Raw genomic sequence first — 15,117 nt, 5'->3', positions numbered from 1 at the left:
AGAGTTGCACCTTGCCCCCAAGAAATGATCAATTCTAACACGTGAAAATTGAGGATATTTGCACGGCAGTCCTTATTTTGTCTAAACTTCTTTCCTTTTTTTTGCTCCTTCCTTTGCATAATTTGTGCATGTCTTCCAATCACTGAAAGATGACGGACCCGAGCAGGAGCCTTGAACCACTTTCCTCCAAGCACTAGAAATGTCATTCAGAAATCTCAGACTCCTAGAATTCCAAGCACGCCTTTGCAAACGAGAAGGACTAGAAACTTGATTTTATTCTTTAAAAAGAGAGCCGAGATTCTCCAAGAGGTGAGTTCCATACTTAAAAAAACACTTGTTTTCAAATACACCCAGGCCTGCATCTACCGAGGGGACAGCGGCTCTTTGGTTAATGGGCCGGCTCCAACACGAAGCTCCCTGATAAACTGTGTCAGGGGATTTCTAGGGGGAGATTAGAAGGGCTTACTCAGAAGCGGTTTGCTGATCAGGGATCAAGGTGGAGCTGGCACCTCATCGCAGGGACTCAGGAGCACAATGCCAGCTCCCTGTCAACACGACCCACACACAATGCCACTTGGGATGCCCGCCAGGTTTAAAAGACACCACAAGGGCACCGGCACTTGCATGGAGCAGACAAGGGGGTGCGGGGCAGCAATGGTCATTGCTATTATTTATTAAATCTCCACCCTGCCTTTCAGCAGAGAATCACAGGCCAGCTTACAATACAGAAGCACAAAAATACATGCTGTAATAACAAACAAAAACGATTAAGCTTCCCCCCAGTTTAGAAGGCCATAGATTGTTTAACCATTGGTGCCTAAAGATACATAATGAAAGCACCAGGCAAGTCCGGCTGGGGAGAGCATCCCACAAGCAGGGGGCCACCACAGAAAAGGCCTATTTTCGCAGTGCCACCCTCCATACCTTTCCATGCCAATGCCAAACTAATCCCCCTAGAGCGGGCATGGCCAAACTCAGCCCTCCAGCTGTTTTGGGACTACAATTCCCATCATCCCTGACCACTGGTCCTGTTAGCTAGGGATGATGGGAGTTGTAGTCCCAAAACAGCTGGAGGGCCAAGTTTGGCCAAGCCTGCCCTAGAGTAAAGGATACATCAAGGGGCTTGGCTTGGTCAGGATTGAGTAGACACTTCCAGTGTTAACGCTAAATAAATGTCTTCTGGTAAATGAGCTGCTAGAGGGCCGTGAAAATTTGTGCCCTGGTCTTTTTAGATTCATCTACCCATGTACCAGCTGAAGCCAAAGGGGTGCATCGGATACCAGATGTGAAATATGTTGGCATTATAGTCGTGCCTCGGAAGTCGAACAGAATCCGTTCCAGAAGTCTGTTCAACTTCCAAAGCGTGACTTCCGATTGGCTGCAGGAAGCTCCGGCAGCCAATCAGAGGCCCCGCCAGACGTTTGGCTTGCAAAAATAGTTTGCAAACCAGAACAGTCACTTCCGGTGTTCAGGAGCCAAAACGTTCAGGAAATAAGCTGTTCAAAAACCAAGGTACAGTGGTACCTCGGGTTACATATGCTTCAGGTTACAGACTCCGCTAACCCAGAAATTCAGGTTAAGAACTTTGCTTCAGGATGAGAACAGAAATTGTGCTCTGGCGGCACGGCAGCAGCAGGAGGCCCCATTAGCTAAAGTGGTGCTTCAGGTTAAGAACAGTTTCAGGTTAAGAACGGACCTCCAGAACAAATTAAGTACTTAACCCGAGGTACCACTGTATTTTCAGCTCTCCTACGCCACTAGAGGAATCTGCCAATGCGTCTCTGTGTGTCATGATGGGAGTTGTAGTTCATTTGAACAGCCGCCGGCTTGTCATCCTATGAAAAGCACACCCACTGTTGCACGTAGGGGGTTACGGGTGCTCCAAACAAGGAACGGAAGATCACTTTTCTAGTTAACCACAGAATCACAGCTAAGCAACCTGCACGCTACAGTCCCCCGCTCTGTCCGCAAAAGCTCCAATTTACAACTTGACAGGTCCTTGTTGACGGCAGGACGCTGTCCCGCAGGCTTCTGGCAAATCCCAGCACAAAACCACCAGCGCCACGAGATCAACAACAGGAGAGGGGCCCAGCTGCTAGCGGGGCTCACAGATTCCTGGCTGGGGGCCCCAGAGCTCAGCTGCTTGTAAAGAGAAGGAGCCTTTCTAACAAGCCGCGGCTGAGGAGGCTGCCACTCACGCGCCTCCCCGGCTCTCGGCCAGTGAAAGGCGACCCTGGGCAGCTGCTTGGGCAGGAGTTTCGCATCACCCACCCCAGCTGGCATGAAAAGGAGCAGGAGGAGGAAGGGCCTGGCTGGTGCAGGTAAAGTGCCAAGCCACAACCACTGGGCTCTGCACACCTGTCGCCCAAGCAGGCGGCTGTAATCCCAAACAGAGAGGCAGCTAATCCACCCTGGGTGGGTTGAGCAGGGGGGCGCAAACAGCCTGCTCTATGCCCGCTCCAATCCAAGGCCGAGAGGGGAGTGCTTGCCAGCCTGGCGCCGCGACAAGCAGGAGAGGGCTGGCGTGACATTTGCCTGCAATAAAGGGTGGCCGTGAACTTCAGAACTTCCTCCCACAAACCCATTGATTGGTGTCAGGGGAGAAAGTTGCTTAAACGATATACAGTACATATATGTGTGTGTGTATGTGTAGCCCAGGCTTCTGGGAGAAGCCTGAAGTTCACCCTTAATCCTACAGGCAGCAGCATCACCTGCTCAGCTTGGCACTCTGCACATGCCCAGAGGCACCATTCTTCATTATGTGACATTACTTCGAATTGCTGTTTCTTTAATGAAGTAGACTGGCTGGTGTTGGGGAGGCAGGAGCGGGGAACATGCTAGGGCTGAGAAACCATGATGGGTGTTGCTTTTTCCTACATACACCACGAAAGTCGGGGGGGGGGGCAGAAGGGCTCTAGCTAAAGGGCAGGGCATCTGCTTCCCAAACAGAAAGTCCTAGGTTTGATCCCTGACAGCAGGGCAGGGAGGAAGAAGGCAGTGGCCAGCCACGCAGACGACCGGCGCCACTGTGTGCAACTTCTGCCCCAGGTGCATCAGCCAGGGCACCGCTGGATCCTTGGAGCTGCCAGCTGTGGCTTAACCCGGTGATAGCCTCCCAGCGGCGCCATGCAAGCAGCAGCTACCGGGAGCCACCCTCCAGAGCACCATGCAAGGCACAGAGGTGGCTCTGTGATCGGTGCAAAGGAAAAGGGGAGTGAGGAGGCTGCCCGCCAGCACTCGCACAGCCAGAGAAAAAAATGAAGGCGGGGCTGGCAGGCAGGCAAGACCCACTCTATCTATTTTCAGTTTTTACAAATAACTGTTGCATTCAAATATAATCAATTTTCTACATCAACAGGATTCTCTGAATCCTTGGACTTCCCTCCGCTCCCCCATGATTTCCAAAATATTCCTTCCTTTTATACTGTATCTTATAATATCATTCAAACTTATATTCAAATTTCCATTTTGTAACCACAGAATTATTACCTTGCAAAGTGTTATATTGGTCCTGCTAACATTTTAAACTGTGTAAAGGTAAAGGGACCCCTGACCATTAGGTCCAGTCGTGGCTGACTCTGGGGTTGCGGCGCTCATCTCGCTTTATTGGCCGAGGGAGCCGGCGTACAGCTTCCGGGTCATGTGGCCAGCATGACTAAGCCGCTTCTGGCAAACCAGAGCAGCGCATAGAAATGCCATTTACCTTCCCACCGGAGCAGTACCTATTTATCTACTTGCACTTTGACGTGCTTTCGAACTGCTAGGTTGGCAGGAGCAGGGACCAAGCAACGGGAGCTCACCCCGTCGCGGGGATTCGAACCGCCGACCTTCTGATCGGTAAGTCCTAGGCTCTGTGGTTTAACCCACAGCGCCACCCGCGTCCCAGATTTTAACTGTGTACAGTGTTCTTTAAGATAATCTATATTTTTTCTTTCCATTCTCTATTAAATTTCTTATCATCCTGGTTTCTGATTCTCCCTGTCACTTTTGCCATTTTGGCATAGTCCATCTTGAGCATGCAATCTTCTCTGCTTGGGACCTTGTCCTCCTTCCCCACCCTTGTCTTGGGGTCCAGGGGGGTGGGACAGGAGCGGGCAAGTATCAGGTGGCCTGGCCAGGCTCCCCATATTGAAGCGTGCAACGCCGCTGCGTCCGGGGGCAAGCGGGGATTCACAATACATCGCCTGCTCTGAAATCAATCTCACAATCTTAACTTTCAACCGGGTTCATGCAATGTGCTACGTCACCCAGGCCTAACTACAACACCTGTCAGATGGGAGCGAGATGGGCAGGCAGGGCACAAGAGGGGGCACACCTCCCCGCATGCCAAAGCCCCTAACCCGTCCCTCCCTATGTTTGGCATAAGAGCCACAACTCACAAAACTCCCGCTGCGAGAGAGGTGGACCTCCGAGTGCCTCCTGGTGCTGGCGAAGGTGGGCGGGTGGGCTGTCGGCGGCCCGGCATCCTCGGTGCCCTCAAAGTGGGCGCAGGGATCTTCCGCCTCCAGCAGCAGGGTGCTGGGGTCCTTCTCCTCCTCGCCCAGGTAGAGAGTGAGCAGCGCCACATCCCGGCTGAGCCGCCGCTGCTCGGCCCGCAGGGCGGCATTCTCCTCCCGCAGCTGGGCGAGGGCGGCAGCCAGCGGGCGCACCGAGCCCAGGGCCACCTCCACGCGGTGCTCGACCGCCTGGCACCACGCCTGCAACTCCTGGCGGACCTCCTGCAGGGCCTGCCGCAGGGGAGCCTCCTCGAACAGGGGCGGCTCAGGGCTGGGGGTGGGCACCCCGGGCATGGCGCAGAGAGGCAGTGCCAGGAGAGAGAGTGCAGGGGAGCCCTGAATGGCAGGACCACGGCTCTCTGGTGACCGGCGGGGCTGAGCGGGGTCTTTTGTGTGGCCGGGGCAGCTATTCTTGTCCCGCAGAGGGACGCTTCCCGGTGACAGACAAAGACAAGATGATGGAGTTGGGCCAGGTGGCCGGGCTGTGTGGGTGGGGGGCAGGCTGGACCCAGTGCAGCAAGAGGCAGGGGCTGCCTTGTGATGGCAGGGGAAGGGTGCCCCCTGGGGGCTGCAGAGGCTGGTGCCGTTAGAAGGGCCGTCCTCTGGGCAATTCAGAACAGGGGAACATGAAGAAGAAGAATAATTTGGATTTGATATCCCGCTTTATCACTACCCGAAGGAGTCTCAAAGCAGCTAACAATCTCCTTTCCCTTCCTCCCCCACAACAAACACTCTGTGAGGTGAGTGGGGCTGAGAGACTTCAGAGAAGTGTGACTGGCCCAAGGTCACCCAGCAGCTGCATGTCGAGGAGCGGGGAAGCGAACCCGGTTCCCCAGATTACAAGTCCACCACTCTTAAGCACTACACCACACCGCAAAGGAGGGAAGAGTGCGACTGCTGCAAACAGGGACCGGCAGCTTGCTTTGAAAGAAAAAGATGGAAGGAAGAGGAAACGCTAACCAAGGAAGAGTAGATAGTGAAAATGACGGACTACAGTGGTACCTCGGGTTACATACGCTTCAGGTTACAGACTCCGCTAACCCGGAAATAGTACCTTGGGTTAAGAACTTTGCTTCAGGATGAGAACAGAAATGGTGCTCTGGCAGCGCAGCAGCAGCAGGAGGCCCCATTAGCTAAAGTGGTGCTTCAGGTTAAGAACAGTTTCAGGTTAAGAACGGACCTCCAGAACGAATTAAGTTCTTAACCCGAGGTACCACTGTATGCCGAAATGGTGAAAATGACTGAAAATGGTGAAAATGACCAGACACCAAGATGATAGTAAATTTTAAAAAGAATGTATAAATTTATAGAGTACATTAAAGAACAATGTAAAGATTTGAAGACATTAGAAGGATTGATATAGCATGTAAATTTTTCACAGGTAAAGGATTTAATTAAAGTTGGATAAATGTAATTAGATGCAGTTAAAATAAAATAAAATAAAAACGTATCTGCGGAAAACCAGAAGGGAGAGGAAGCAAGTCCGAGGGTTCAGGGAATCCCACAATTTTACAAATACTGCTGAATTTAAGTTTGAAAGGTGTTAATGATGAAAAACTGAAAATATTTTTTATAAAAAAATGAAAGAAAAAGAGGAAGAATCTCAGGACATCTGATTTAGCACCTGAGAGCCAAAATCCCGGCCCATACAGTCAAAATGGGGATGTTGTTGTTGTTAATTGAATTTATATACCGCCTATACCCGGGAGTCTCAGGGCGGTTCACAGAATAAAATCAAGATATAAAACCACAAAATACCTAATAAAAATAAAAAGGACAAGCCTATAGCCCCCCCAAAAAACAACCACACACATTTTAAACGGGCAGTGGATGTAAATTGAATTAACCAAAGGCCTGGTTAAAAAGGAATGTTTTTGCCTGGTACCTAAAGGTGTATAATGAAGGCGCCAGGCAACCTTCCATAATGGTCATGTATGGAGCTGCAGGGCAGTCCTGGGTTCACAGGTGTGTGGGTACTGAAAAAAACCATTCAGGGATAAAGAAGACCATGCCTCCCATCACAGAAGTAGGAAACAAGTCATGCCAACAGCAGATGAAGTGATCAACTTGTGTCTGAACTGCAACGCATCACTACAAATCGCAGGCGAGGAATCATATCGTCAAATGGTTTTACACGGGGGGACTCTGCAGTGAGAAAGCTAGTACATGGAAAAGAGGAACCTTTCTTCCTGAGGAGCTAGCTTTCCCTGTGCATGGATTTTTTTTTTAAAAAATGCTATGGGGGAGCATTTAAGCACTCAATCCCCTACCTGCTGTCTGAAGCAGCACAGACGGGCACGGCCTCCCTCTGCTGTGGCTGCGAAGCAGGGACAAAATCGCAACCCACCACCTAACTCCTGGCTGCCAACGCTGCTTAGACCACCCTGCTGCTTGTCCCAGTCGTCAGACACACTGCAAGACAGCAGAGGCGAGGAGTGGGGGAACACACACGACACAGAGTCCCAACGCAGCTGCTGCTTCTCAGATGGGCTGGACGAGGTGCAGGGATATTGCTCTAACCTGAAGATGGGGGCTGGAGCACAGGAATGCGGGGAGAGGGACGGAAGAAGGAGGCCACCTCTGCTCACCTGAGCGACTATTTCCAGGCCCAGCTCCAGCCTCCTGCACAGCTTCCTGAATAATGCACATGGCTGATGAAAAGAGCGAGTGATCAAATTCCCGGCCCGGGCGAACGGCCCTCTGTTGTTGTTCTGTCCCGCTCAGAGCATCCCCTGTCCTACAAACTGCCTGAGCTCCTGCTCGTAGCCGCAATCTTGCCCTTCACTTCCACCCTCCTGGCCGGCTGCCACACACACACACACACACACACCCGTCCCGGGACCAGGATCCTTCTCACGCCCTCACCTGCAGGGGACGGCCACCCAGAGGCCCACCCGGAGCGAGTTGGCACAACCCTGTCGCCCGTCGGTGCAGCTCCTCGCAACAGCCCACCCGGATTCTGGAGCCGCAGGTCGCCTAATGCCTTAACGAGAGGCGACAGGCCGGCAGGGCCAAGTGGGACGAGGAATTAGGCTAATTAGCCCGGGCAGGAGAGCTGTCGGCTTGCTCCACAACCAGGCAGTGAGAGGCAGCCAGGGCATGGCTGGGAGCGCTGGCAGAGTAGAGTGGGGGGTGTTGCAGAGCTGGTTCAGAAAAGGGCACCCCAAATGGTTCACGTCCCCCATGAGGGAAGTTGCAGCACCTGGAGCTTTCTTAAAAGTTTAGAGCAGGGTCTTTAAGCTGTTTGGGGACTACAGCTCCCATCATCCCTACCTAGCAGGACCAGTGGTCAGGGATGATGGGAGTTGTAGTCCCAAAACAGCTGGAGTCCCAAGTCTGGGAAACCCTCATTTTGGAACTATAACTCCCATCATCCCATCTAGCAGGACCAGTGGTCAGGGATGATGGGAATTGTAGTCCGAAAACAGCTGGAGGCCCAAGTTTGGGAAACCCTGGTTTAGAGGGAAGCCGAGTAAGATTGAGGTGTAAAAAAATTATGCCTGGCAAAGAGAATGAGGATAGAGAAAAGTTTAGGTCTCTCATAACACTAGAACTCAGGGACATCCAATGAATTTTGAAAGATTCGGGACGGAAGGGAAAAAAGACCCTCTTAATGCAGTGCCTAGTTAGACTGTGGAACTCCCTGCCACAGGAGTTGGTGACGGCTTTAAAAGAAGATTGGGCAAATTCACGGAGGAGAGGGCTATCCATGGCTACTATAGCCATAGCGGCTACGCTCTGGTTCCACCATTGGAGGCAGCAAGGCTGCCAAATCTTGTGCTGGGGTCCTGCTTTCTGGCTACCCACTGAGGCATCTGGAGGGCCCTTGTGAGAACAGGATGCCAGACATGAGACGGTCACCGCTTCTCCTGCACAAAGCCCAGGCTGTGCCCTTCGCTCTGCCTCTTGCAGCAGCAGAACTGATGCAGCCCTCCGCCCTCCCTGAGGCTCCACGGTTTCGAAACAGGCATGATCAGAGGAAGGAAAGGAAAGGAAAGGAAAGGGAAAGCAGAAGAAGGGTAGGGAGCAGGAAGACTCACCTTATTAAGGCTGGAGCTGATGCCGCCATGGCTGGAGCTGTCGACGCTGCTGCTGCTGGTGGTGATTCGAATGGGAGTGCTTCTCAACCCCAGGGTAAGTTCTGTGGCATGGGGAGAAGGCACAGGTGTGAGAACCAGCAGCCAGGGGTCAGGGCAAGAGGAGGGCTCCAAACTGGGGCTTTGGGATTTTGCCAGCTTTTAAGCCTGCAAGTTGCCAGTCCGCATGAAATGCACAAGTTACTAGTCCACATTAAGTTCCGAAGTTATTCATTCCCTTTGTAGAAACAAGCTGGCCTGTGTGTTCCAAGGCATACCTGAGCTAAAGAGCACCAAGTCCCTTCTCCCCAAAGCTTGTGCCTACCTGCTTGGCAGGAGTAGGTAAGGAACCACAAAGGCAACAAGCCGGGGAGGGCATGTTTTTTTGCCAGCGTAGACTTGGCGCATTGCCACCTGCCCTTCTCCCCAAGCCCTGGAGATTTGGTGGGCTTCAAACCAGACACTTTTTAAAAAGCGGCTGGCGCTCTCCTAATAGAAAACAGAAAGCAGCAAGCTGCAGTCAGGTAATGTAGCTGAGATCATGGAATATATCCAAGTTTCTGACATCGTGCGCCAGCCTTCATAACACTCCGTTATGAGCCTGTTGTAGATGGGGAAGGGAGTGGATCGCATGACAAATCGACTTCCAAGCTCCGAACCCACCAAGTGCCCAGAGTTGCTTTCTCTAATCTGCTGCCTTTCCAGGTGTTTTGAACTACAGTTCCCATCAGCTTTTATCAGCACAGCCGTAAGGCTGACGGAAGGTGCCTTCCAAAACATCTGGAGGGCGCCAGGTTGGCAGACGTTGTCATAGAAAACTGGGTCAAAGCAAAAATTAGGATGATTAAAGGAAACATCACCGCGATGTGGTGTTTTGAACTTTGACGTGGTTTTCACGTATCACTGTTGCGTTCCTCGCTTTGACATTTTAAAATGAAATTGCAGCATAAAAGGGAACATGCATGTGTATGTTTATATCCTGCCTTTTTCTCCCCGCTCCTCATTTAATCCCCTCAGCAACCCTGTGAGGTAGGCTAGGCTGAGAAGGTGCGACGGACCAAAGGGGGCAACCCAGTGAGCTTCATGGCTGAGAGGGGGATTCGAACTCTCTTCTCCCATGTCCTAAGTCCGACCACAGCACCACCAAGGGCTCAAAATAAAAAGCCAAGACTTCAAAGGCTTCATGGGGGATGGGTAATCTGAATTTGCACCCAATCCCTGAGAAGATCAATCCGACACACTCCGGCCACAGCGACAGAAGTTTATCCCACCAGGAACAGGAAAGCTTCCAAGCGCGGAGACCACACACACACAGGAGCGGCTGCACCCAGGCCAACCTGTCACCGGCCTCTCTGTCTCTATCTCACTGGAAACATCATGCAATTACAGTGGTACCTCTGGTTACGTACTTAATTCGTTCCAGAGGTCCGTTCTTAACCTGAAACTGTTCTTAACCTGAAGCACCACTTTAGCTAATGGGGTCTCCCGCTGCCGCTGTGCCACTGCTGCGTGATTTCTGTTCTCATCCTGAAGCAAAGTTCTTAACTCAAGGTAGTATTTCTGGGTTAGCGGAGTCTGTAACCTGAAGCGTATGTAACCCGAGGTACCACTGTACGGCAAAGTGTTCTGGTTCAGCGGTAGAGCAAGCCCTCAACGGCCCCAGTCCAGGATACCTGAAGGAGCGTCTCCACCCCCATCGTTCTACCCAGACACTGAGGTCCAGCTCTGAGGGCCTTCTGGCAGTTCCCTCACTGCGAGAAGTGAGGCTACAGGGAACCAGGCAGAGGGCCTTCTCGGTAGTGGTGCCTGCCCTGTGGAACGCCCTTCCATCAGATGTCAAAGAGAACAACTACCACCAGACTTTTAGAAGACATCTGAAGGCAGCCTTGTTTAGGGAAGCTTTTAATGTTTAATAGGTTATTGTATTTTACTATTCTATTGGAAGCCGCCCAGAGTGGCTGGGAAACCCCAGCCAGATGGGCGGGGTATTAATAATAATAATAATAATAATAATAATAATAATGATAATAATAATAATAGCATGCAGAAGTTCCCAAGTTCAATCCCCGCCAGGATCTCCCGAGACGGCTGGAAATGATTCCTACTTGAAACCCTGAATAGCTGCTGCGGAACAGACAAGCGTCCTGATTCAATATTAGGTAGCTTCCTATTTAATTCAGCTCTTTAAAAAAAACCAAACCAAAACCCTGGGGACTAAAATCTTAATTTATCCTCAAGAGAAGGGCTGTAAACTCAGCGGCAGATTATCTGCTTGCTTTGCATGCAGAAGGTCGCAGATTCAATCTCCGGCAGCCCCTCCAGGCGGGGCTGGGAATGTCCCCTGCCTGAAAACCCCGGGAGAGCTGCTGCCAGTCAGTGCAGACAATGCTGAGCTGGATGGGCCAACAGTGTAAGGCAGTTTGCTACATGAAGCCTATGCAACCCGCAACTGCAAATTCCCACTGGCCAGAGGGAGAAGCCCCCGTCGCCCAAATCTCTAGCCTTTTAAACCTTATGGATAACAGATATGTTCCCTTATAAAGGGGCAGCGGCAACCTAGGAGCAACTTTGGGAGAGGAGGGTGCTTTAAGCCCCCGCAACAAAATGCAATTTTGCAGAATAGAGGGTTGTAGCTTCATGCAAAAAGCACTGGCAGAAGGTCCTGGGTTCAGCCTCTCCAGGTTGGGCTGGGAAGGATTCCCCGCAGAGCTGTTGCTGCCAGCCAGTGAAGGCAACACTGACCTAGATGGACCAACATTCTGACTTGCGCTGCATGAAGTAACTCTGGAAGGGGATTCCTGGTGCAAAGCATCGCTTGCAACTGTGCAGGAGGAGACAAGCCTCTGCCGGCAAAGCAGAGGCTGCCATTTCCATGCAGGCTCATGGCATTTTGTCTCAACTTCTCTGAAGATTTTCGACTCTCCCTGCAAAAGGTTTGCCAGACCAAACTACACCCAGCCACCCACCCAAGTCTGTCCTGCAATTTCATATTTTGGGGCAAATCGGCCAGCATTTTGTGGGCAAAGGCTCTGAGCTTTAATGCGTGCAGAAAAGGGAAAAAATCAACAAGCAGGTAGTGCCACAGACAGGGAAAGATGCTTCTCTGGGCAGAACTTTAATCAGGGGAGAAATCCACAAGGTGCAAAACATGCATTCTCTGCCCTGCCTGCCGTCCTGGAAATTCCACTCCTTTCGGCAAAATTCTCCTCACTTGCCTTGAAGGTTCCTACAAGACCAGATCCACTTCAAAAGTCACTTTATGGGATGTCTGGTGGCAATTGTGCCATCATGGAATAGTTAGAGTGTCCGACTAGAACCCGGGAGGGATTGAGGTTCAAATCTACACTCAACCAGGTGAAACTCACTGGGCAACTCTGGATCAGTCATGTTCTCTCAGCCTGACCTACCTCACAGGGTTGTTGTGAGAACGGAGGGAGAACCACATGCGCTGCCTTGAGCTCTTTGCAGGAAAGAAACACAGTAAATAAACGATTCTTTCCAAAAGGAGCCAAATCGAAAAGAAGCAAAATCACAGAGTGGGGGGCAGGGACCTCATGGGTTGTCTAGTCTGACCCGCTGCGATGCAGGAATCACTGCGAACCAATTGCTGGGCACTCTCCCTATGTAACTTCCACAGAGCGGGCAAGAAGTGCCTATAAGACACTTTTGCCCCCGTGCCAACTTCCGAGGGCGCCGGACGGTAACGCAACTGCACAGCCCGAGGTGCCACTCACCTGCCCGCTGGTTCCCTGGGGTCCCCACGATCTGGCTCCTGAGGGGCTGGCTGCGGCCATCCTTGATCTCGATGGTGAAAAGGGTCTTCATCTCGTCACTGGGCTCGGTAGCGCTGAGGTTGCGCGCCCGGGCTGGCAGAGGGCTGCGGGAGGAGGAAGAGCTCAACGGGGGGACATGGGGCTCCTTTGAGCCGGAGGAGCTCCCCGGAGTGTTTTCAGCAGAGGGGCGGGCAGGTGCCCACTTGCTCCCCTGCCATTGGCCGGCCTGGCTCCGCCCCCGGGGGCCGGCCGCCTCTTTAGGGCCGGCCGGACTCTCGGCGGGAGGCCTCACTGTCCCGGTCTTTGCCTGGATGGTGGAGGGCTTGGCCGGCTGCTGCTCCTCTGCACCCCGCTGCCTTCTGGCATCCTGGAGGGCACGGTCGGCAGCGCCACTGCTGCCACCCCGTGCCCCGACAGGTAAGTCTCCTGCACGCGGGGGGGTCAGGAGCTGTTGCTGCTGCTGCAGGATCCGGGCTCCTTTGCCCACACTCTCCGCCTTCCGGGGGGTGAAAGCAGAGCCAGCCGGCTTGGGGGGCTCCGAGCTGAACTTTCGTGCGCGGTCCAGCACAGAGCCGGATCGCTGGAAGGGTTGATCCCGCCGGGAATCTGCAAGACAGAGAGAGGGAAAGGGGTGTGCTTGTCGGCTTGGGAACAGAGGAGAGTTTATGCATCACCCAGCTGGGAATCTGGCCAAGAACGCTTCTGAGCTCCTCCCAGAGTTTATACGCACTTAAAACAATAACAGAAGTAGCATCGCCAGCACAGGCAGTGTGAGCGACTCCCAGAGTCCTTCCCTGTCCCAGCAAGGAAGATCAAAGTTAGGAAGCTCCAAATCCCCAGCTTGTCAAAGAAACATAGAATCATAGATTTAGAAGGGACCCTAAAGGTAAAGGTAAAGCGACCCCTGACCATTAGGTCCAGTCGTGGCCGACTCTGGGGTTGCGGCGCTCATCTCGCTTTATTGTCCGAGGGAGCCGGCGTAAAGCTTCCGGGTCATGTGGCCAGCATGACTAAGCCGCTTCTGGCGAACCAGAGCAGCGCACGGAAACAGCGCTTACCTTTCCACTGGAGCGGTACCTATTTATCTACTTGCACGTGCTTTTGAACTGCTAGGTTGGCAGGAGCAGGGACCGAGCAACGGGAGCTCACTCCGTCGCGGGGATTCGAACCACCGACCTTCTGATCGGCAAGTCCTAGGCTCTGTGGTTTAACCCACAGCGCCACCCACATCCCAGTAGGGAAGGGACCCTAAGGGTCGTTTAATCCAGTGTTTCCCAAACTTGGTTCTCCAGCCGTTTTCAGACTACAGTTCCCATCAGCCCTGACCACTGGTCCTGCTAGCTAGGGATGATGGGAGTTGTAGTCCACAAACAGCTGGAGACCCAAGGTTGGGAAACACTGAATTCTAACCCTACGCCCAGCAATGCAGGCATATGCAGCTGGGGATCGAACCAGCAACCTTGGTTTTATCAGCACCGCACACCAGTCAACTAAATAACCACATTTCCACCACACGTCTTAAAAGTGCATTGGGTGTTGATCAGTAGGGCGGTTCATAAGAAACTTTTTTTTTAATGCCTGCCCGAAAGGTCTTATCTTACTACACTAGGGATTATATAGCGGTATCTGAAATTTCATGCATATCAGTTAATATCTTGAGCCTCCTTCACAAAAATAGCTGTTTACTTGGCCGTTTTCCTATGTTGTAAAGGCTGAAATTTCAATTCAATTCAAAATTTTTATGAACCGCCCAATTGATCAGCCAAAGGCCAGGTGAAAGAGGAACATTTTTGCCTAAGGGTTATAATGAAGACACCAGGCAAACCTCCCTGAGGAGAGCATTCCCCAAACGGGGTGGGGGGTGGGGAGGGGGCCACTGCAGAGAAGGCCTTTTCTCGGGTTGCTAACCTCCAGACCTCTTGAGGAGGCTGCACATGAGGAAGGGCCTCAGAAGATGATCTCAGGGTCCAGGTAGGTTCATATGGAAAGAGGTTCATATGGAAAGAGGCGGCTCCTCCTCACACCACCCTCAGCAAAGAAACGCTGCCCACCCCATTTAGCCACATGTACAAGTTGAGAAAATCCAAAAGACTCACTCATGCAGCATTCCCCAACCTGATGCCCTTCAGGTGTTTCAAACTACAAAGCTGGCTAAGGCTGAGAGATGTTGTAATCTATTCCCACTCTTTGGAACTCCCTGCCGATTGATATTAGACAGTGTCTTCACTGTACTCTTTGTGGTGTCTGCTACCAAAAAAAATGGTGTAGGCAAACCCTATTCAGACATATAAAATGCTGACAGGTGTTTTGATTGGAGGGGGGAGTTTATCAGTGATGTGAATTATTTTTCTGAAGGTTTTAAACAGTTGTTTTTATTTTATTTTTTTACTGATGATTCCATTGTTTAATTTTTTTAATGTGGGTTCTTCTTTTTCTTTTCTACAATCCAGCAGAATACACAATTTATTAACTAAAATAAGCACTATCTACTATTAAGATGACTATGTACTATTAATGGCCTGCTGTCATTTTCTGTATTGTTAACGTTCTGTAAAGCTATTTTTATTCCATTTTCCAACATTTACTTAAGCAAAAAATGTATGTGCTGCTCGATTGTTGGAAATCCTCTTGGCGGTTTGCAAATTTATAAAAGAAAACATTAAAAAAAAACCCACTCAGTTTAAAAACAGATATAAAAAGGTAAAGGACCTCTGACAGTTAAGTCCAGTTGCAGACGACTCCAGGGTTGCGGCGCTCATCTCGTTTTACTGG

The 15,117-nt window shown here is 51.5% G+C and overlaps 1 protein-coding gene across 8 annotated transcripts in view; it reads right to left on the bottom strand.

Moving 5' to 3' along the window:
• Positions 1–15,117, bottom strand: part of SMTN (smoothelin) — an 83,721-nt gene that overhangs the window by 24,939 nt on the left and 43,665 nt on the right. For all 8 annotated transcript variants that reach the window (XM_081892275.1, XM_081892276.1, XM_081892270.1 and 5 more), the window contains 2 exons: positions 12,307–12,951; positions 8,537–8,637 (listed from right to left, as the gene is read on the bottom strand). In XM_081892275.1, coding sequence (XP_081748401.1) covers positions 8,537–8,637; positions 12,307–12,951 — 746 coding nt within the window. The remainder of the gene's footprint in view (positions 1–8,536; positions 8,638–12,306; positions 12,952–15,117) is intronic.

Source organism: Podarcis melisellensis, assembly GCF_964234715.1.
Source record: "Podarcis melisellensis genome assembly, chromosome: 16".
Taxonomy (NCBI): Eukaryota; Metazoa; Chordata; class Lepidosauria; order Squamata; family Lacertidae; genus Podarcis; species Podarcis melisellensis.
This window is presented reverse-complemented; position numbering and strand designations above follow the sequence as displayed.